Source organism: Macrosteles quadrilineatus, unplaced genomic scaffold (assembly GCF_028750875.1).
Source record: "Macrosteles quadrilineatus isolate MER2022 unplaced genomic scaffold, UCM_ALF_1.0 Scaffold_3__2_contigs__length_128488019, whole genome shotgun sequence".
Classification (NCBI taxonomy): domain Eukaryota; kingdom Metazoa; phylum Arthropoda; class Insecta; order Hemiptera; family Cicadellidae; genus Macrosteles; species Macrosteles quadrilineatus.
Genome location: NW_026542596.1, coordinates 16,532,144 through 16,553,856, shown reverse-complemented (window position 1 = coordinate 16,553,856; position 21,713 = coordinate 16,532,144). Strand labels below are relative to the sequence as shown.

General features: G+C 36.1%; 1 protein-coding gene across 3 annotated transcripts in view; it reads right to left on the bottom strand.

The window, feature by feature from the left end:
- Window positions 1-16,012, bottom strand: part of LOC128988936 (putative leucine-rich repeat-containing protein DDB_G0290503) — a 38,703-nt gene extending 22,691 nt beyond the window's left edge. For 2 of the 3 annotated variants that reach the window (XR_008490444.1, XM_054410727.1), the window contains exons 1-5: window positions 15,695-16,012; window positions 8,291-8,375; window positions 5,339-5,526; window positions 3,209-3,388; window positions 161-316 (exon numbers count right to left, since the gene is read on the bottom strand). Coding sequence is in view for 2 of the 3 variants with exons in the window: in XM_054410727.1 (XP_054266702.1) it covers window positions 161-316; window positions 3,209-3,388; window positions 5,339-5,526; window positions 8,291-8,375; window positions 15,695-15,772 (687 nt within the window). In the remaining variant the exon portion in view is untranslated. The remainder of the gene's footprint in view (window positions 1-160; window positions 317-3,208; window positions 3,389-5,338; window positions 5,527-8,290; window positions 8,376-15,694) is intronic. The other variant, XM_054410728.1, reaches the window with a different exon arrangement.
- Window positions 16,013-21,713: the final 5,701 nt, after the last annotated feature.

Below are 21,713 nucleotides of genomic sequence, written 5' to 3'. Positions count from 1 at the left end.
TCTATGGAATAAGTTAAAAACCCGATGATCAAGAACTGGGCTAGATCAAAAGATTACTCAACTTTTCTCAGGATCAAACCCTTGACCTCTTGATTTTCCCTAAACCACTCAGCAAAGTGACGATATTATAACTAAGATTCAGACTACTGTCTCAGTTTACCTTGGTCCTGAGAGTTTTGATGATGTGGTCTCGTTCCTCCAGCTCGTTGCGTAATGCCTCCTCTAGATGAGCCTTGGCTTGCTGCTCCAACAAACACTGGTCTCTCAGCTCACTGATGCGTAGCAGTGCTTTGTCTTGTGTCTCTGTCAATACTGTCTGCAAATTTTCAGTACATAATTACCAAAGTTTCTCAGAATCATGACAAACAACAGAAATCCTCAGGCAAGGCCAAAACCTTACATTTTAAGCCCTAGGCCCGAGTATAGCTCGGGGGCATCGAATCTGACCTGCGAGCGTTGGTGTCTCGTGTTCTTGGCCGACAGTGGCTCGTTAGCTCAGTTGACTAAAGCGTTGCACTAACGAGTGTAGCTCTGAGGTCTTTATACATTTGCAGGTTTAAATTCTGTATCTATGCAATCCATCCATGTTAAGCTTACTAAAGAGTGGCTTGACCGGTCAGAGGTCCCACCTTAAATAAACGGTGTCCGGCTTGGTTGGAAGTTGATGGCATTAGTGAGTTTGATAATTATTGCACACAACACCTGTTTTGCTTCTTTTTACATTAATAGGAGAAAGACCATTTATTTTAATTTTTCGGCTTTTATTTTGATTAAATATGGACATTTTGCGTTGATGCAGTAAAAGACATAAAACTAATTTTAACCTAAAAAGTAATTAGTAGGGGAACAAAAAAAGACTAGTGTTAATCGGTCAAAGATTGAAAACTAATCAAAGTTTCTGGTTTAGGATGTTTCTTTAAAAATCTTTACACTACTCCGTAAATTTCTGTGAATAGCCAGTTCTTGTTTCCATAGCACATCTTTTAGAATTAGAAAAGACAAGAAATGAAATGTTTCTGTTATTTTCTGTTTATAAGAATCTTCTTTCAATAAGATCAGAACAATCTCAGGCAGCTTACAATGCATATATTCAAATTAAAAGAAGGTACAGAAAAGAATTGGCAGGAGCAAAAAAATTGGCAGTTGAAAAATATATTAACGATGCCCCAAACAAGTGCAGAGCCGCTTGGAAGGTAATTAGAGACGAAAATTCCCCCTCTTTTACCCCGGATGTCAGCCTGGATCCAGATGAATTTAATACATATTTTCAAAACTCAATAAAAGAGTTAAGTGATGGAATTTCTACTACACCTTTTAGTATGGAACACTTTTTGGGAGATAAATCTATCTATCAAGATTCATTCATGGGGCAAAAACTCTCCCTGGTGGACATTATAAAAGTTGTGTCTAAATTTTCAAGCTCTAAGGCTTTGGATTTTTATTGGTTATCAAATCATATAATCAAACAAACAATTGAATTTATAAGTAAACCACTTGCTTTTATCTTAAATCACTGCATGCAGGAAGGTTATTTTGCTCAATCACTTAAGGTTTCAAAAGTCACACCAATATTTAAGAAGGGTGACAAAAATATGGTTCAAAATTACCGCCCAGTTTCAATTGTTCTAATTTTATCAAAAATATATGAATCAATTATGTAATCAACTCAATTACTTTTTTGAATCACATAATATAATTACAAACTCTCAACATGGCTTTTGTAAAAATAAATCAACAACATCAGCAATAATAAATTTAGTAGATTATTCTTTAGATGCTTTTGAGGCGAAAAAATCTGTTTCTCTAGTGCTTGTGACCTCAGTAAAGCATTTGACAGTGTCCCATTTGATATGATCCTAAAAAAAATTCAGTTTTACGGTGTGGCGCAAAGCTCCTTGAAACTGATTGAGTCATACCTATCAAAGAGATTACAATATGTTTCCGTTAGAGAAATAATTGTCCCAAGATGATTGAAGTGGTATCTGGAGTCCCACAAGGATCAATTCTTGGTCCTTTTTTCTTTACAGTTTATATTAATGATTTGCCCAAAAACTTAAATACCTATTCCATTATTTATGCTGATGATACAACATTACTTTCCAATCATGAAAACTTGATTTATTTACAAGAAATGTCCCGGCAAGCTGAGACAATGGCTTATGATTGGTTCTCGACAAATAAACTATCTTGTAATTTGGAAAAAACACAATATATAACATTGAGTTTAAAAAGAGAAGTCAATATGGAATCGGTCAAGCTTTTAGGAATACATATTGATTCAAAATTTAACTGGTCTGATCACATCAAATCTGTTTGTAGCAAAATTTCAAGAGGAGTGACTTGCCTGCTTTGGAAACTCAAAAGTTTTGTTAGTCCTGATTATTTGAGACTAGCATACTTTGGCCTCTTTCAGGCACATGTAATATATGGATTGTTTGCATGGGGTCACTCACCACATGTTAATGACATTCTATTGCTTCAAAAAAAAGCTATTCGTAATATGGCAGGAGTCGATCACGTAGCACACTGTAAGCAACTTTTTGTAGAGTTCAAAATTCCAACAGTATTCAATCTATACATCTTTCAAGTTCTGGTTTATGCTAAAACAAACTTAAATATGTTTCGTACTAGGCAAAATATTCATAATCATAATACCAGGGGGAGGGGGAATTTGGATATAGTACCACCTAGGCTTACCAAAACTAAAACTTCTTTTAAACTAAATTGCATTTACTTTTTTAATAAGCTGCCTCAGAATGCAAGAGAGGTTAGTTTAAACAGGTTTAAATCTGTATTGTACACCTGGCTGGTAGAAAATCCCTTTTATAAACTTGAGGAGTTTTTTAATACACAAGTTTGTATTTCTTTTTAATACATTAATGTCTTGTTTTATTTTTATTTGCTATATGTTACATTTGTATACCATTGTATAACAAATTGACTTGTCCTATTTCTGTGCAAACAGATCAATGGAAATAAAATATTTTTATTCTTATTCTTATCTTGTGTTCTTATTCCACAGCCAACTTTTAATTGTAGGCCTATTACCGTACCATATTTGGGGTACTTGAAAATCTATGCTCCCAAGTGTTGGTTCAAGTCATTTTAGGAAGAGTTTAATGACGTCTTTTGCTTATCAAAAACAAAAAATAAGTGCTCAATTTTTGGTTATTAGGCTACTAAAATGTCCACATTCTGTCAACATCACCTTGGCTTTCTCCTTCTCCCTCTCCAGCTGCCGGTAGTGAGTAACCACCTCGTGATATCTGTTCCGCATCTTGTTGTAGCGGTTGTAGACTTTGCGATAAGCTTCGTACAGACTTTCCTTGGTGATATGCTCCAACTGACTGTACCTGTCCTCCACCTCACTGGCCGACTCCCAGTCAGACTGATGACATATAACAATGTATTTGTACTACAAAATAAACTACTAGCCTACATTTAAAAATTATGAAGTATAACATTTTGTTCCTGATATAGAAATCTAATGAGGTGCACAAACTCATTGATGAAGTACAAACCCAAACTTTTTAAACTCTCATTTCACTACTGTTCTATATCATCTCAATTTTTATTTATTTATATATTTATTTATTAAAAGGGAATATCTGTGTGTGCTTTTTCCATGTAGGTCATATTTATAAATATATTAAAATAGTGTTAAATTATTGTAGTAAATAAGTACACCTGAGCACCCTGAATATTATATTTTTAATAGAAGTGACATGTTTCGGACATAGGTCCATTTCCAAACTTCAAATGCATTAAATACTTAACTGTTGTTTATATTGTTTGTTTGTATATAAATAAATATAATTTAGATATACAGATGATTTATAGAATTAGACAGGATTTGGGTTTCTTGAAGGAATTTGGCTGTTTAAAATATGATTTGAATTTTTTAGATTTTCTTCGTATATGAAATACTAGCTGTAACCCGCGGGCTTTGCCCCGTTTAACTTCTTAATTTTCAAGATTATCTCGTTCGCATGGCTCAATCACGTCCTGGTTAGTTTGGAAATCCTGGAAGTTTGTTCGCTACGCTCACTCACCTTTAGGTTGGAGCTCGTTCGCTCCGCTCACTCACCTTTAGGTTGGAGCTCGTTCGATGCGCTCACTTGCCTTCAGGTTAGCTCGTTCGCTACGCTAACTCGCCTCCAGGTTGAAGTTCGTTCGCTACGCTCACTCACCTTTTGGTTGCAAATTAGCTGTTGTCATAAATCTAAAAGTAATAATAGTGCTGCACCCTGTTGGTAATCCTTTTAACTTTAATGCTATTGAACATCATAGAACAGAACCAACTTGTTTAATTGAAACAGCTGTTAAGATTCAATAATTCCATTTCTCATAAGGTTAACATGGGAAACTCCAGAGCCACTGGGGCGGAGCCCGAAAGGATTTTTGAAATAAGAATATGCCTATATGTTAATCGGGAATGTAAGCTATCATCATGCCAAATTTCAGCCCAATCCGACCAGTATTTTTCGCGTTCACTTGTCACAAACATACATCCATACATCCATACATCCAAACTTTCTCATTTATAATATTAGTAGGATTCTTCAGTTGAATCCACTTGATTTACTTTGTTTAAAACTTTTAGAATTTTCATTGTTGTTTTTTTAAATTTGTGTAATAATTGTGGTTGGTCGATAAAAGGTGTTCAGCAAAGTTTGATTTCATGGATGTTCTGTTGTTACTCTTAAGAGCTTGAATGTGCTCTTTGAATCTAGATTTAAAAGAGCGTCCTGTCTAACCAATGTAGAAGTGTTCACAATCAGTGCAGTTAATTTTGTATATGCCATATTTGTCGTAGATATCTTGATGTTCTTTATTTGTAGTAATGTTATTTGTTATCATATTGAAAGCGTTATTTTTTGTTTTAAAGCCAATTTTGTATTCAGAATTTTGAAAAGTTTTTCTTTTTTTCTTTTTTCTAATAGTGTTATCTGTGCCATCTAAACTTTCAACTCTTCCACAATACTAGGAGTTTTTTGTACCTTGTACGTTATGTTAGTTACAATGAGATACAGTTTAGAGAGTTTTGTTTTATAGGCATAGAGGTAAAATATGCAATGCAGAAGTTCTAGCAAGGAGAAATTCGCTAAGCTGAGGTTGTGAGTAGGCATACAGTTTATTTGTTATGTAGAAGTTAAATTTACATTGCTAGCATACTTATGAAGAGTTTTAAGAGATGTAAAAAAAGTTTTAATATCAAGGGATTTGTTATACTGAAGTTTGTTATATTGAAGTTTGTTAATTTGAGGATGGACTATGTGTTATAAAGTCTCACAAATCAAGTTCCAAAATACAAACTAGAGTCAGAGTGTCATAGTACCTGAACATGGTAGTTTGTTGGTTGTGGTTCAAATTTAGGAAACAGATTATCAGCCTCAACTGTAAGAGACCCCGGGGAGGATCGGTAGGTGTATTTCTGGCTCTGATCTCGGACTGGTGATGCAGTCTGACCAGTCAGGGCTACGGAGGTGAATCCCCCTGGTTTCTCCTGCTCCTGCGTCTCATCTTCTAAGTAAAAATTTATAGATACAATTTTTATCTTGATTTGATATTTTTATGTGTAATATTTTATTGTTGTTTGAAATAATCTAAAATCGCTTAAAAATAACTTGCAAAGCGGATGGAGACTGTTGCATTGTTGTGACAGACTCAAGCCGCATGCTTTGGTATGCACTGCTACTAACCTCTAGTGGTCACGTATCACTAAAGCTGCCATATCTCAGTTGATATTTGTCCAATCTTAAAAAATAAGGTGTTAATCGATTTGTAGTTAAATTGCCTTAAAAAGTTATACTTGTAATTTTTTTGTAAAATCAATGGTTTTTGAGTTATTTAAGAAAGAAAATTTTAAATGGCCCCCATTTTGGATTGGTACAACTTATAAACCTGATACTTTGTGCAAAGATTAGTCTTACTTGTCACTACTTACGTACCAAGTTTCAAGTTAATCGTTTAAGGAATTCGAAAGTTATGGATTCATTTGTGAAAATCACATACAGACGGACAGCAGGAAAACGAGGCTCCGGCGACCTATGTTTATGATGTAAAATATTCTTGTATTAACCCAAGGAACAATCCTATAATTTTTTTCAAGAGAGTTCACAAACACCCTGTATACACAAACAAAATAATAATAGTGCTGCACCCTGTTGGGAAACCTTATAACTTTTTAATGCTATTGCATATTATAGAACCAACTTGTAAAGTTGAAACAGCTGACTAAATTCTTTAATTCCCTTTAAATATGAATACTCATAAGGATAACATGGGGAACTACAGACCCACTGGGGCGGAGCCTGAAAGGATTTTTGAGATAAGAATACAGTAGAGTCCCGCAAACTCGGCACTCGATAACCCGGCAGTCTGGATAACTCGGCAATCACCTGGTCAGATAATTAGTGATTTTTTGAGTCCGAGTTAAACATGGACACAAGCTAGCTCAAGTATAATCATTTGCAACTCGTACTAAGGATTTGTTGTACTATATTTGATGACTTAATACTGACTTGTAATATAAATCTAATTAAAAAAAGCTGTTAAAAAGCTCAAAAATTGTATTGTTCTTATTTTTAACTCTAGTTCTCGATAACCCGGCATTTCACAAACTCGGCACCCTTCCAGTCCACATTACGCCGAGTTTGCGGGACTCTACTGTATGCCTAAATGTTAATAGGGAATGTGAGCTATCATCATGCCAATTTTCAGCCCAATCCGTCCAGTAGTTTATGCGTGATTGAGCAACACACAAACTCACAAACTTTCAGATTTAAAATAGGTATTAGTAAGATAAGATGTTTATTTCTACTTTCTCCCCCTATACCATTGTATATGGAGAAAGTATTGTTTTCATCAAAATTTTCGAGTTTGAGTTTTGAGTGGCTATATCCGTTTTGGGTCCTCCTGGACCCAAAAAAGTGATGTTTGAAGTGATGTCTGTATGTGTATATGTGTACAGAGCTACAGACTACACCTGTAGTCCGATATTGATGAAATTTGGCTTTTAGCTACTAATCTATAATCCATCTCCAGGCTTTATTTTAATTTTTTTTATTTTTATTTTTTTATGTTGATTTTCACATAAAAACCCATAAAATAACAGAAAAATCGGATTTTCTTGAAAATGGCCCAAACAATTTGGATAAAAATTTAGTATGTTGTAGCCCTTTAAATTTTGAAAGAAATTGTATAACTCCCATTCCTGTAAAAATTACGGTTCAAAAGTTATTGTAACTTATGTTATTTTTCCATAAAAAACCATTGAAATGACAGAAAAATATTTTTTATTTAAAACCAATTCTGATTGAAATTCTTCTGTAATGGTCCTTATAATTCTAAACCAAATAGTGCAACCCCCCTCCCCATTCCTGTAAAAATTATGGTTCAAAAGTTAATGCAACTTTTGTGATTTTACCTATTAAATATCATAGTTACTCTCATCGCTTAACCATGATAAAGGTTGTTGACAAGCTAATGGGTAAAGCTGATTTTATAAATGTAAGTTCCCAGCCCTATACAACACTGATTCAAGGTCTTTTTCCCGCTATCAAAACTTCAGAACAATTTTATACACAAAGAATCTCTAATTTCATTTACGGTTACAATACACATTATTGAACTTTCGATTAATTAAATCCTTTATGTAAGAAATTGTTTTTAATCTCACTTGGTTTCGATTTCGCTTCCAAAACGTTATTGGAAATTTTTTTTGTATTTGTAAACAACATTTAATGTAAACATATCAGTGACAGCTAGAAAAAATTATATTGATCTGAACAGCTGTTCGTTATTTCATAGATGATTATCTGATGGACATTGGGAGAAAACTTGACAAAAATTGCACGAAATCGGGTTTTTAAACATCCGTCATTTTATTTAAAAAATAGTGAGGCCACATTTTAATGGCTAAAGACAATCTCGCCAATCCAGTGAATACATTAAAATGATTTGGATCTTGATAGGTACTCTCGTTTTTCAGGAGAAGGCCGCGTAAAATGCCTCTTGGGCCGTAACAGACAGACAGACAGACAGAAATAGAGTTGAGATTCTATCATCATAGGGTCATTACGCTGCGGCAGGGGTATTTAAAAGAAGCTGTATAAATATTTACAATCAGGGTGTGAAGTATAGGCCTAGACCAATGAATGATTTTGAGGAATCAATTGTGGTAACACCTAGCTTTGTACGGTATGTAGCCAATAACCTATTGGGTATATCTAGATCAATAAAACAAAAAAATCTTGCATTCATTAGCACAAATAAAGCATACTCTTACCTTCAACATCTCCTTCTTCTATACAAAATTTATCATTACTTGAAGATGGTTCAAATACAGAGCTACTAGAAGGAGAAACAACAGCCTGAAAAAATAAGTTATTAGATAAAATACATTATTGTTGCCTTTTGTTAGTAATGTAGTAGATTGAAAGTTAAAAGTAATATGGCAGACATCAATGAACCTTTTGTTTTTAAGGCTTCATGGGTAAACAAGAACTATTGATAAGTTGATGCGTGTAGTAGACTAACTTAGAACCTAAATCGAAACATAAACCTAAGTTACCGGTACTATAAGCTCAGCATTGACAGCCTATCTTAAAAAGTAATTGATGGACCCTGCTGAAAATGCACAGTCTTTTATGAGTTTAAAGGCCGATTTAGACACATCAGTTACGACTTGTCGCACTTCAGGCACGTCGCACTTCAGGCACGTCACAGTTAACAAAAATATTCTTTAATGGATTTTCTATTGCGCTATCTACACTTATCCGTTGCAGTTCCGTCAGTTACTCTGCCGGCATCCGTCAGTCAATTTTAGATTTCTTTTCACCGATATTTTTGGATTGTTCGGACGCCTGACGGACGTGGTCTAGGTTAGAAAATAGTTTTTTGTTATTTAAATGATTGTGTTTATATTTTAATGTTTGTAATGTTTGTAACAATCAATAAGACGGACGATGAAAATTGATTAGAATATTTTGTTTTAATTAAACATTTTTTACTGTAACAACACTGTAAATAAAGTGACGGAAGAGTGACTGAAACCAAATGACTGACAGTTTGACTGAGAAGTTGTGGATGCAACTGTGACTGGACTGATATGTGTGAATCGGCCTTTATAGGCTTCTAAGTATAACTAGGGATATAAAATACACTGGTAGGCCTAAATGTATGCTAGTGTTGGTGCAAATATTTTTCATAAATACCAACAGCCCTCAGCTAAACACTACACACAAGTATACGACTGAAGAGGTGTGCTCTTCTCTTTGGACAGGAGCCCTTACGATCGTCGCTGGTGATTTTAACCAGCCTGCTGTTGATTGGAACAATGCCTCCAAATTCGGCAGGCACCTGGGTAGTCCACATTTGCTGGACTTAAGGGATATATATACTGGACTTAAGGGAGCTATATATCTGCTACTTGCAGCTTGAACAACAAAACCAAAAATGCAAGGGGTGTTTACTTGACCTTGAGTTTTTGTCAAACCCTGCATTGAACGTGTATGCTTCTGACGATCCTTTAATTGTTCCTGATGATAACCATCCTGCTTTGACAATGGAAATTTGTGCCCACCAATATAGTAAAGTACTAAACCTCTAACTTTCGAGCCTGATTATCATAAGTGCAACCTTCAAAAAGTTTATAGCCTAAGTGGGTTCAAAAACAGCCTTACCCTGCTACAGTTCCTATTGACTGCATTCAAGAAATGTTTATTGAATTTAACAACAATTTAAGAGGAACTATTTTCCTGAATTATCCATTAAGACAGGTATGACGGACATCCTTCCCTCTATGGCTTACTAGGGTGCTAAGATTAGCAAAAAAGAAACAAGTAAGTTACATGCGAAATTCAAGAAGTTTCATCATCTTCTTGACCTGGATAAATTCAGAGAAATTCGGAGCCAGTGCAAAAGGCCAGCAAGAGTGAGCCACTCCAACTATATCAATAGAACCGGCGAGGGTCTAGACAGTGATCCCAACCTCTTTTGGAACTATATTCGCATCTAAGAAAATTGCCTTTTAAACGCAGGAAATTCTTCATCTAGACGTCAGAGTCGCAACTAATCCACTTGATATGTGAGAAATGTTCACTGAGTTTTTTTTCTTCGATATACAGACCACCAGTGAATGAAGCCTCGGACTATTCATACAATATGGACATAAATTTGGCAAGCATAACTGTTTCAGCATTTGAAATCGAGAAAAAACTTAAGGATCTTGATCCTAAAAAGGGGGCGGACCAGATGCGATACCAGCCAGCCAGTCAGCTCAAATATTGTGCCGAACCCTTAGCTCCAATAATAACTCTCTATTTCAACAAATTGTTGCAAGCGAGAATATTTATTCAAAATATGAAAGAGGGGTTCGTTGTACCAATTCATAAGAATGGTGATTTGTCTAACGCCAGAAAATACAGGCAGATTGTTATTCAGCCAGCTCTAGCAAAGGTTTTTGAGAGCTTGGTCCTCAGTGGAATATCCTTTGCATTTAAGAACACTATAATTTTTTCACTGAACGCTGGCTTCAGTCTGGCAATCGGCTTCAAGTCTGGGAGATCAACAACTACGAACCTAACCGTATTTACTGACCGGTATACGGCTGTATCTTATCCGCATTTTCCAATGGAAATCAACTGGATTATATCAAGGCATTTGATATAACTAGCCACTCCCACCTGTTGAACAAGTTGGAGGCTTTTGGAATCAACCACCCCTTACAGATCTGATCAATCTTTGCCTAGATAAGGGTATGTTTCCAGATAATTTAAAAATAGCCCGGACGATACCCATCTACAAGAAAGGGGACCCTTCACTCCTATCCAACTTCAGACCGATATCTATCCTTCCATCTTTCTCCAAGGTGATAGAGACCATTAAGAAGAAACAACTAATAGCCTACTTAGAAGATAATGACATTCTGACGGAAGCCCAACACGGATTCAGAGGTAAACACTAGACCACTTCTGCACTTTTAAGCCTTGTTGACTCGGTTATATTGAATAGGCCTAACTTAATTACCCTATAGGCTACCCATTGTGGTGACAGTCGTTTGATTGTTCAATTCAGGATATCGCCATGTGGGAAAGGTAACTTAGTTCTCTTCGCTTACTTGTGTGAACCTGGCAATAACTCCAGCCATAAGTAGTGCGCGCGGCCAAAAAAATTTATTGCTGGCCGTTTTGCGGCAAAATACGTCCGCGAGCAATATTACCGATGATGCCAACAGATAGAGGACACTTCAACGGACACGACAGTATCAATATCATGTACCTGGGGGATAAGTTAAGGGGGGTAAAACCAGCAATAAGTTGTGCGCGCGCCCGAAAAAATCTATTGCTGGCCGTATTGCGGAGAAATACGTCCGCGAGCAATATTACCGATGATGCCAACAGATAGAGGACACTTTAACGGACACGACAGTATCAACATCATGTACCTGGAGGATAAAAAAAGGGGGGTAAAACCAGCAATAAGTAGTGCGCGCTCCCGATAAAATCTATTGCCGGCCGTATTGCGGAAAAATACGTCCGCGAGCAATATTACCGATGATGCCAACAGATAGAGGACACTTTAACGGACACGACAGTATCAACATCATGTACCTGGGGGATAAGTTTAGGGGGGTATAACCAGCAATAAGTAGTGCGCGCGCCCGATGAAATCTATTGCTGGCCGTATTGCGGAAAAATACGTCCGCGAGCAATATTACCGATGATGCCAACAGATAGAGGACACTTTAACGGACACAACAGTATCAACATCATGTACCTGGGGGATAAGTTTAGGGGGGTATAACCAGCAATAAGTAGTGCGCGCGCCGGATAAAATCTATTGCTGGCCGTATTGCGGAAAAATACGTCCGCGAGCAATATTACCGATGATGCCAACAGATAGAGGACACTTTAACGGACACGACAGTATCAACATCATGTACCTGGGGGATAAGTTTAGGGGGGTATAACCAGCAATAAGTAGTGCGCGCGCCCGATGAAATCTATTGCTGGCCGTATTGCGGAAAAATACGTCCGCGAGCAATATTACCGATGATGCCAACAGATAGAGGACACTTTAACGGACACGACAGTATCAACATCGTGTACCTGGGGGATAAGTTTAGGGGGGTATAACCAACAATAAGTAGTGCGCGCGCCCGATGAAATCTATTGCTGGCCGTATTGCGGAAAAATACGTCCGCGAGCAATATTACCGATGATGCCAACAGATAGAGGACACTTTAACGGACACGACAGTATCAACATCATGTACCTGGGGGATAAGTTTAGGGGGGTATAACCAGCAATAAGTAGTGCGTGCGCCGGATAAAATCTATTGCTGGCCGTATTGCGGAAAAATACGTCCGCGAGCAATATTACCGATGATGCCAACAGATAGAGGACACTTTAACGGACACGACAGTATCAACATCATGTACCTGGGGGATAAGTTTAGGGGGGTATAACCAGCAATAAGTAGTGCGCGCGCCCGATGAAATCTATTGCTGGCCGTATTGCGGAGAAATACGTCCGCGAGCAATATTACCGATGATGCCAACAGATAGAGGACACTTTAACGGACACGACAGTATCAACATCATGTACCTGGAGGATAAAATAAGGGGGGTATAACCAGCAATAAGTAGTGCGCGCGCCGGATAAAATCTATTGCTGGCCGTATTGCGGAAAAATACGTCCGCGAGCAATATTACCGATGATGTCAAAAGATAGAGGACACTTTAACGGACACGACAGTATCAATATCATGTACCTTAGGGATAAGTAAAGGGGGGTATAACCAGCAATAAGTATTGCAATAAGTAGCGGCTAAGCGACTACATAGAACATAGCTACTGTGCACTGGTTCTAGTATAACAGACAATGATTAATGGTTAGTGCAGCAATGGTATAGCAATTGTTAGTACAGTTCTGAAATACAAACAAATGAAAGCGTGTTAGTTAGTAAAGAAGCCAGCAAAAAATTACAATCACTCTAATAAATCAACTATTTTCTTTTACTCCCATAAATCAAATATCTCACAGCTGAATTGCTGCTACAGTAACTATCTGTTACCCACGGGCTCCACCCCTGTTACTACAATAGTATTAATAAAACTATTGATTGGTTAAGTTAAGATGAAATAAACAAAACAGAATACAGTAATGGTAATGCAAACAAATAATAACAGCTGAGGTATTTTTAACATTAGGTAAATGGAAAGTTCCCTTTGGAAAGCAATTACGACCTTATAGGGCAGTTTATGAAATAATGAATAATTTTGCGCAAGGTTTCTCGTCATGACGAACAAGTATATGGTTTATGGGGGTGTGACTTGTAGTTTTCTCAAAAGTTCATGGGTACTTTTGACTTTATACATAGATTACAATAAACATTGACTACAAACTAAACACCACACATTATTTTAGGTAACACCGTGTTCTCACGGACCTACGCGATAACAAAACGAATTTGAAAAACCACCTTGCTGTCGACTCCCGCCCATCGATGTAGTTATTATACATCGATGCTCCCGCCTCGCCGTCGCCGACCCCGACTGCGACTCAGACTCACTGTCTAGTCTAGTGTCTAGTATCTCGGCTCGGCGAGCGCCGCGCACATCCAGCGCTGTACCCCGGCTGTACCCTGCGCAGGCGCGGGCGACTGATGCGCGGCCCGGCGGTGAACCACAAGATCAGCTGTTTCTGAACTAGTGTCATCTGCTAATTTGTTATGTTTACATTTTGGAACATTGGAACATAACTTCGGTGAATTGGCGAGGCGATTCTGCTAGTATGGTTTTAGTTTGATTATAAATATTATAAATACTAACTTAGTTACTTGTATAACTGTGTGGGAAGAGGTTTAACACCAGAAAACCTAGTACAGTATATATTAGGAACGGCAATGCCTCTCCTCCAAACTTCACGTTATCTGCCCACAACTATATTGATTATGAAATAAAACTGTGCTAAACAAACCTAAACCAAACTTGCTGCAATATTTTAAAATTCCGTTTGATAGCAGCATTCTGAAAGGAAACTGCTGTTCTTTAATATCCTAACTAAACTTTCTGTAACATTTCAAAAATTTCTTTCCCAAAAATTCCATGATTGAATCATAATTCATTTGTTCTAAATATGCAGCCTAAAAATTTAGTTTGTAAAGTGTTTCTTGATGATAGACTAAGTAAATATGAGGTTTGTGACATTAAATTTACTACAGACAAGACAAATTGTAACAAAATTTGTTACAATACCCTGGTTATACCCCCCTTATTTTATCCTCCAGGTACATGATGTTGATACTGTCGTGTCCGTTAAAGTGTCCTCTATCTGTTGGCATCATCGGTAATATTGCTCGCGGACGTATTTTTCCGCAATACGGCCAGCAATAGATTTTATCCGGCGCGCGCACTACTTATTGCTGGTTTTAACCCCTTTATTTTATCCCCCAGGTACATGATATTGATACTGTCGTGTCCGTTAAAGTGTCCTCTATCTGTTGGCATCATCGGTAATATTGCTCGCGGACGTATTTTTCCGCAATACGGCCAGCAATAGATTTCATCGGGCGCGCGCACGACTTATTGCTGGTTATACCCCCCTAAACTTATCCCCCAGGTACATGATGTTGATACTGTCGTGTCCGTTAAAGTGTCCTCTATCTGTTGGCATCATCTGTAATATTGCTCGCGGACGTATTTCTCCGCAATACGGCCAGCAATAGATTTTATCCGGCGCTCGCACTACTTATTGCTGGTTTTAACCCCTTTATTTTATCCCCCAGGTACATGATATTAAAACTGTCGTGTCCGTTAAAGTGTCCTCTATCTGTTGGCATCATCGGTAATATTGCTCGCGGACGTATTTTTCCGCAATACGGCCTGCAATAGATTTTATCCGGCGCGCGCACTACTTATTGCTGGTTATACCCCCCTAAACTTATCCCCCAGGTACATGATGTTTATACTGTCGTGTCCGTTAAAGTGTCCTCTATCTGTTGGCATCATCGGTAATATTGCTCGCGGACGTATTTTTCCGCAATACGGCCGGCAATAGATTTTATCGGGCGCGCGCACTACTTATTGCTGGTTATAACCCCCTAAACTTATCCCCCAGGTACATGATGTTGATACTGTCGTGTCCGTTAAAGTGTCCTCTATCTGTTGGCATCATCGGTAATATTGCTCGCGGACGTATTTTTCCGCAATACGGCCAGCAATAGATTTTTTCGGGCGCGCGCACAACTTATTGCTGGTTTTACCCCCCTTAACTTATCCCCCAGGTACATGATATTGATACTGTCGTGTCCGTTAAAGTGTCCTCTATCTGTTGGCATCATCGGTAATATTGCTCGCGGACGTATTTTGCCGCAAAACGGCCAGCAATAATTTTTTTTGGCCGCGCGCACTACTTATGGCTGGAGTTATTGCCAGGTTCACACCAATTCTTCGCTTAAGTCACCTCTATTGTTTTGACACATGTGGACCTACCCTACAGCTAAGTTAATAGGCTATATACTCCAAACCAAAGCAACATTGTTATTAGGCAAAAGAACATTCGTGAAAAAGGCTTAGGTCTATTAGACTGCAGTCCGCCTACACAAATAAACAAATACAAGAAGTGCTGGCTCACACTATGATTAGAAAATAATGACTTGGTTAAATTGAACTGAGTTGGTTTGTTACCTGGGCCAACTGTTGCACTGATTTAAGAGGAGATTGCTTAACTTCTTCAGCAATTTTATCCTTTAGTTTCTTGAACATTTTACCATTCCTTCCTAGGCTTTACTTGAACAAAGTATATGGCAATTTTTAGTTAGCCTCCAGTTAACTTACAACGCATAGGTAATAAAAAAACCATAGAATTCGACCTAGATTTTTTTAAAGCCACTGTAAAGAATAATAGTTCCTAAATAGCCTAATTGGGAATCCTTCAGGAAAAAGATTTAATTTAATGTGAAGATTTGTCTTTAACAATACAAAATATTTCCATACGGCAGACAGGCCTATTTTGATGACATGCCAACCAAGAACCAAAATCATTAAATTCGTCTGCGTCCTAGACTGAAAAACAGAACACTGAAGACTGAAGGAATGAAGTGAAATGACTGATAGTGAATCGTTTTCACTGATCGGTAAGATGTCATACCTTATAATGGCATAGCTTATAATTGTGAATTTGTTCCATAGCTTATAATAGTAGTCTAGGCGAGGGGGTTGGCGGGGGTACTTTTGTCAAAACATTTTGTGGCTAGCTACTCACTCGCCCCTACCCCCAGCACTGCCAATAGCCGGTACCCGTATGTCATGATTCCTTCTCCTTCAGATCATCTGCACTGCGACTGCACTGTCTGTTTGTGACAGTGTTGTGGTAGTTGTAGTAGTAGGGGTCTGACTTAGGGGAGGTACGATTGAGGCATTAGTTCAAAATTCCTCCGTGTACAGCGCTGTAGTAGAGAACATTTTGGCAATGAAGGTTTACTAATCGCAAAAATAGTTCTGTTCTGCAAAAATAGTAGTTGGTTGTTAATTTTAAATGTTTAATATTGATAGATCGTTATTATTTTGGCTTGACAAGGGATAATGTATTATCCTACAGTTCTTGAGATGTTACGGTGAAATATACACAATGAATCGTCAAATAAAAATAAGTATATTTTGGAAGAGCTCTGTTTGTAAGCATCTCCACTTTTAGGGTAACAAGAGGCTCCATCCATACGGTGAAACTAACTTCAAGCCAATGCGTGTTTATTCCCTATGGTCCATGAACTCATCCACCGAGTATAACACGTTCGACACTGAAGCGTGTTAGTTTTTAGAATTCATTCCTGCTACTGGAACGTCAGTTATAATAATTAATATAATGTTACCTTCTAACGTTCCAAAATGGTCTAGTCTTACGACGCGTTTCGTCAACACAGTGACATCTTCAGGTGACCCGCTATCACTTCGTCTTGAACATTAGACGAAACCACCATAAAGCCAAAACAACCAAATGATCTTGTGTTTGTAATGATTTATATTTTTACGTAATACCGGTACTAAATTAATACTCAAGGAAATGCATTGTTCGACACCGTGATATACCTGGAGAAGAGCAATGACGTCATGGTGCAAAGTACACCACAGAGAAATGCCGTATGAGAAGTGGCACTGTATCAAACCGCTATAAGTCATCAACAACAACTCAGTAGGACAGTGTTGTGAAAGGCTCCCCAGCAAGTATATTGCTGAAGACACCTTCTTTACAAGTTACAACAAACACTATCCACTTGCTCATTCCAAGTCAACTCACCATCGATGAGCATTCCGAGGAATTTTGAAAACCCGACCTCTTCGATTATAGGTATTGTGTCATCTATCATTGCAGTTGGGTGATATGCCTTCCGAGTGGTATTACCTTTGAAAATCATGCGATTTGACTTCGAGGGGTTAACTTTGAGGTTTATGTTCTCAAAGTATTGAATGCAAGAATTTGTTTCAACAAAACATTGAATTTCTATCTGTTCAACACTGTTGGAATTGGAACTAAAAGAGACAGTCGTGTCGTCCGCTTATTGGACTATGCGTCCATTAAGTATTGCCAACTTCAAATCATTTACATACACCAAGAATAGGAGAGGGGCCGAGAATCGATCCCTGGGGGACGCCATATCTCAGACTGGTGGTATGTGCAAGTAGTTGTCTGGATCTTGGATTTTGTCCAAATTGCACTAATCATTGACTAAAAATAAAATATATATATAAAATTTTGTAAATATTTTTTATTGTAGTTATTCTTAATTTTTTTTCTTTCAACCAAATTGACCTATTAGCCTAACTGTCAAGTCATGTTTCATAAATATCTATTTTTTTTTTCAGTTTCTAAAATATTTATTTTCTGATAACGGAAATATTTCACGCACGCCCCTCCTATGTGAGAGGCATTTCATATTCAATCGTTATGTCAGTAGGCCTATTATCACATAACTATAGCATAACTGTACAATTTTTACTGACAAAGTATTGTAATACTATACCTATTTTACTTTCTGAAATAAACATGATTTTGATTTGATTTCGTGCGAAATCCTTGACACTACTGACCATTTGGCGCCAATTCTTTGGCAACAAGTTTTCCAGTAGTTGCTCTAGACTAGAAAGGATCAACTTTTGGGTTTCCACATAAAATCATCCACTATAGTTGCTAAAATTTGTAAGAGCAACATTTAGTTGTAACACTTTTGGCTGTCAACTTTGGTGTTAACTCATAACTCATTTATTCTCATTTATTTTATATATATAAATAAGAATATAGAATAAGAATAAGTTAACGTGCTGATATAAATATCCTGTTATTTGAAGTTTAGCTGACATTGTTGTTATTGTAAAATGTCACATAGTTTAAATGACACACTGAGTATTGTTATTAAATAAATCTTGTGTTGCGTATTCGACAAAATAATTACATACATTTGATGAGTTAATTCTTTGATTCCACTAGATTTTTTTTATCCGAATTTATTTTACAATCTGTTCAAACTTAAAATATGAGAACAATAAGTACAACATATATCAAAACAATGTCAGGAAGCAAGCACCTGTTCATCAACAAGTCTTGCCAAAAATCGGATCAGTCATTTAAACATTTACAGAAATCTGTAGCTTAGGTCCAGCACATGCACTACACTTTTTAACCTGGTAATGCACTGACTATTGTCCAGCAGATTAACAGCAAGACTGTTCAGATGATATTCTAATTTTTAACCGACTTCCCCACTACCAACAAAAGGAGGAGGTTCTCAATTTGTTTGTGGCGATGTTTTTTTTTTTTCTATGTATGTTCACCAATTTCTCTGTGATTCTTTTACCGATCAGTGTGGTTCCACCACCAAAATAACCAGGAGAGTTTCTATTTGGTACCTTATATATTATGTTTAAGTATAATATTTGTTTCGGTGAAAAATTCTGAAAACCTTAAATATTCAACATTTGTTTTGTTTACATTTGTGCAGATTGTTTACATTTGTACAGAGAAGGCAATAAAATAATAATAACATTCCTACAGCTGTTAGTATTGAAACCATTTAAATGAAGTTACAGACAATTATTCATGAAACAGTTGCTTCATATTGATCAATAAACTATTTTTTGCCATGGAGCCTAAATGAATTACATTGAGAAAAATGCATTTTGTTTTGGTTACTATAAAAAATGTATTTTAACGTTTGACCTGATTTGTGTATACAGTTATTCTGTTTTTTGCATTGAATATTCTGACTTACAAAAACATATATGTTTCAGTGAATAGCTGTATGATATTGACAAATAAAGTTGTATTGTGACAACCAAAGCATTCGTAACATAACAGGTGACTCAAGCAGTTTTAAAATAATGATTGTTCTGTGGAACTATTGATTGTTTCAAACAGTTTTGCTTATCAAAAATCCTCAAGCAATTAATATTAAAAAAATTATACAGTCACTAAAAATCATGAAATAATTTATTTTTGTAAAAAAATACAACCGACTTCAAACGCTCTAAAAAGAATGAAATAATTTCAATAAAGTAAACTTTTGTATTAGGCAAGCTCACGTATTTCAAGTCGGCGCGGCTCAAACTGCAAATATGATTGAAATTAAATATTGTGTGTGTATTCTGAAAATCAATAAATTGTAGCTGGATAACATAAATATATAAAAAACATACTGAACTGTTTTGTTTATATATTAAAGGAAATATTTTCTTGTATTTTATGTTTACTTCAGAATAAATGCATTATGAAAATAACACACACAAATGTTCTATATAAATAGGAAAATAATTTAGTTTGATATTATGATAGGGAAAAGAAGCTAGTTTAGTATTAAAACGTTACTTTTCCAAGTTAGAAACATTTAAATGCGTTATATCTTTTTAAAGATACTCGTTAATACCACTATAATGCCGATCTCTGATTACGGTGATAAAATAACACTTAACGCACAACTATGAAAAAGACATGCAGATTAACACCTTTAGTTATAGATAGTCACCTGCAATATGGACACCCTCTTTCAATTTTGTATCAAAAATCATCATAGAGCCGCGCCGACTTAAAATACGTGAGCTTGCCTAATACAAAAGTTTACTTTATTGAAATTATTTCATTCTTTTTAGAGCGTTTGAAGTCGGTTGTATTTTTTTACAAAAATAAATTATTTTTCTTGATAATTTTTGCTAAGGTCTGTCATTTCTTATTTCACTGATTTAATTTTGAAGTCATTCCTAATTGTAGTCTTGGATACGAACCAGGATGCGCCAATAATTCTTCTCAGTGCATTAGCGTGAAATCGTTCAAGAATTTCGATGTTGGATTTGCTCGAGGTCCCCCAAAGTTGAGTTCCGTATGTCCAAATTGGTTTGATCATAACTTTTTACAGTAAAATTTTGTTAGCCAATGATAATTTTGAATTCGTACCTAGTAGCCAATTGAGTTTAAGTTTTAATTCCATTTGCTGTCTCTTGCACCAGATATGAGATTTCCAATTTAATTTTTTGTCAAGAGTTAGACCTAAATATTTTACCTACACTGTCTGCCTCCACTAGATGCATTTGAAACGACTGTGTTTTACAGAGTGATACCAGCTACACAACGAGGGCCTAAGTCTAATACCACGTATCTTCAAAATATAGGGTTTTGAGATTTATAGTAAAAAAATATATTTCATTGTCTCTCAACTAATTCTAAAACGTCGTCAGTCTGTAAAAATGGGAAATAATTTTTAAAAATGGGAAATTTAGACCTCGTATCTTGCAGTATTGGTAAACCTTCCTTCTAGCAACACGTATCTTGTATTGTTTTTGTTTACACTTTTTTTTTTTTTTATTTGTTCACTTTACAATCTGTTCTATTATATATTGAACAATAAGTAAATAGTATGGAATACGAAAAATTGACTTTGGAACATTAAAAATAGCTGTTAAGCACTCTCGACAACAAATTTTACAATAAAAACACTTTACAAAAATCTGAAGGGCAGGTCCAGAATTGATACTTACAGTGTGCAAAAGGTGGTCAGCTGTGCCGGTCTGTTATTGTTATGCAGTTTCATAGTGAAAAAGTGAATTTCAGTGTTCAAAATCTAGTAAATATAAGATAGAATTAACTCAGTTTTGTAAGTATGCAATTAGTTTCTTTGTGGCTTTATTACAATTTATGTAATACGTTGTTATAAATCAGTGTTAAGATACGAGGTCTTAGAAGGAGGAATATTCTTACTGCAAAAATACGTTATAACTTGTTATACAAATTATTGTATTAACTTTTTTGCTAAGAAATAATTTTATACTCTAATTTTTTCTGTAATACGATAAAATAGTAATTATAACAATAAAGTTGTTACAATAAAAATGCTTAGTGTTTATTTAGCAATACCTTATATCTTACAAATTGTTAAATTCTAATAACTCGTATACCCAATTTCAATACCACGTAAGTTAACCCTCCAACTGGCACATTTAAAAAAGTTTATTACAATACCTCGTATCTTACTTTTTTTTTTAACTCTTGTAAATAATAAATTAACATAAGAAGTGGTTTGTTTTATCAAATTTAATAACTACATGTACATTCCTATAAAGTAATGAGCTGTTTTTCGTAATACCATAATAATTACAAAGTTTTTTTGCTCTCCTGTAAAGTAGGCATTTTCCTCATACGTGGTTTTAGACTTAGGCCCTCGAC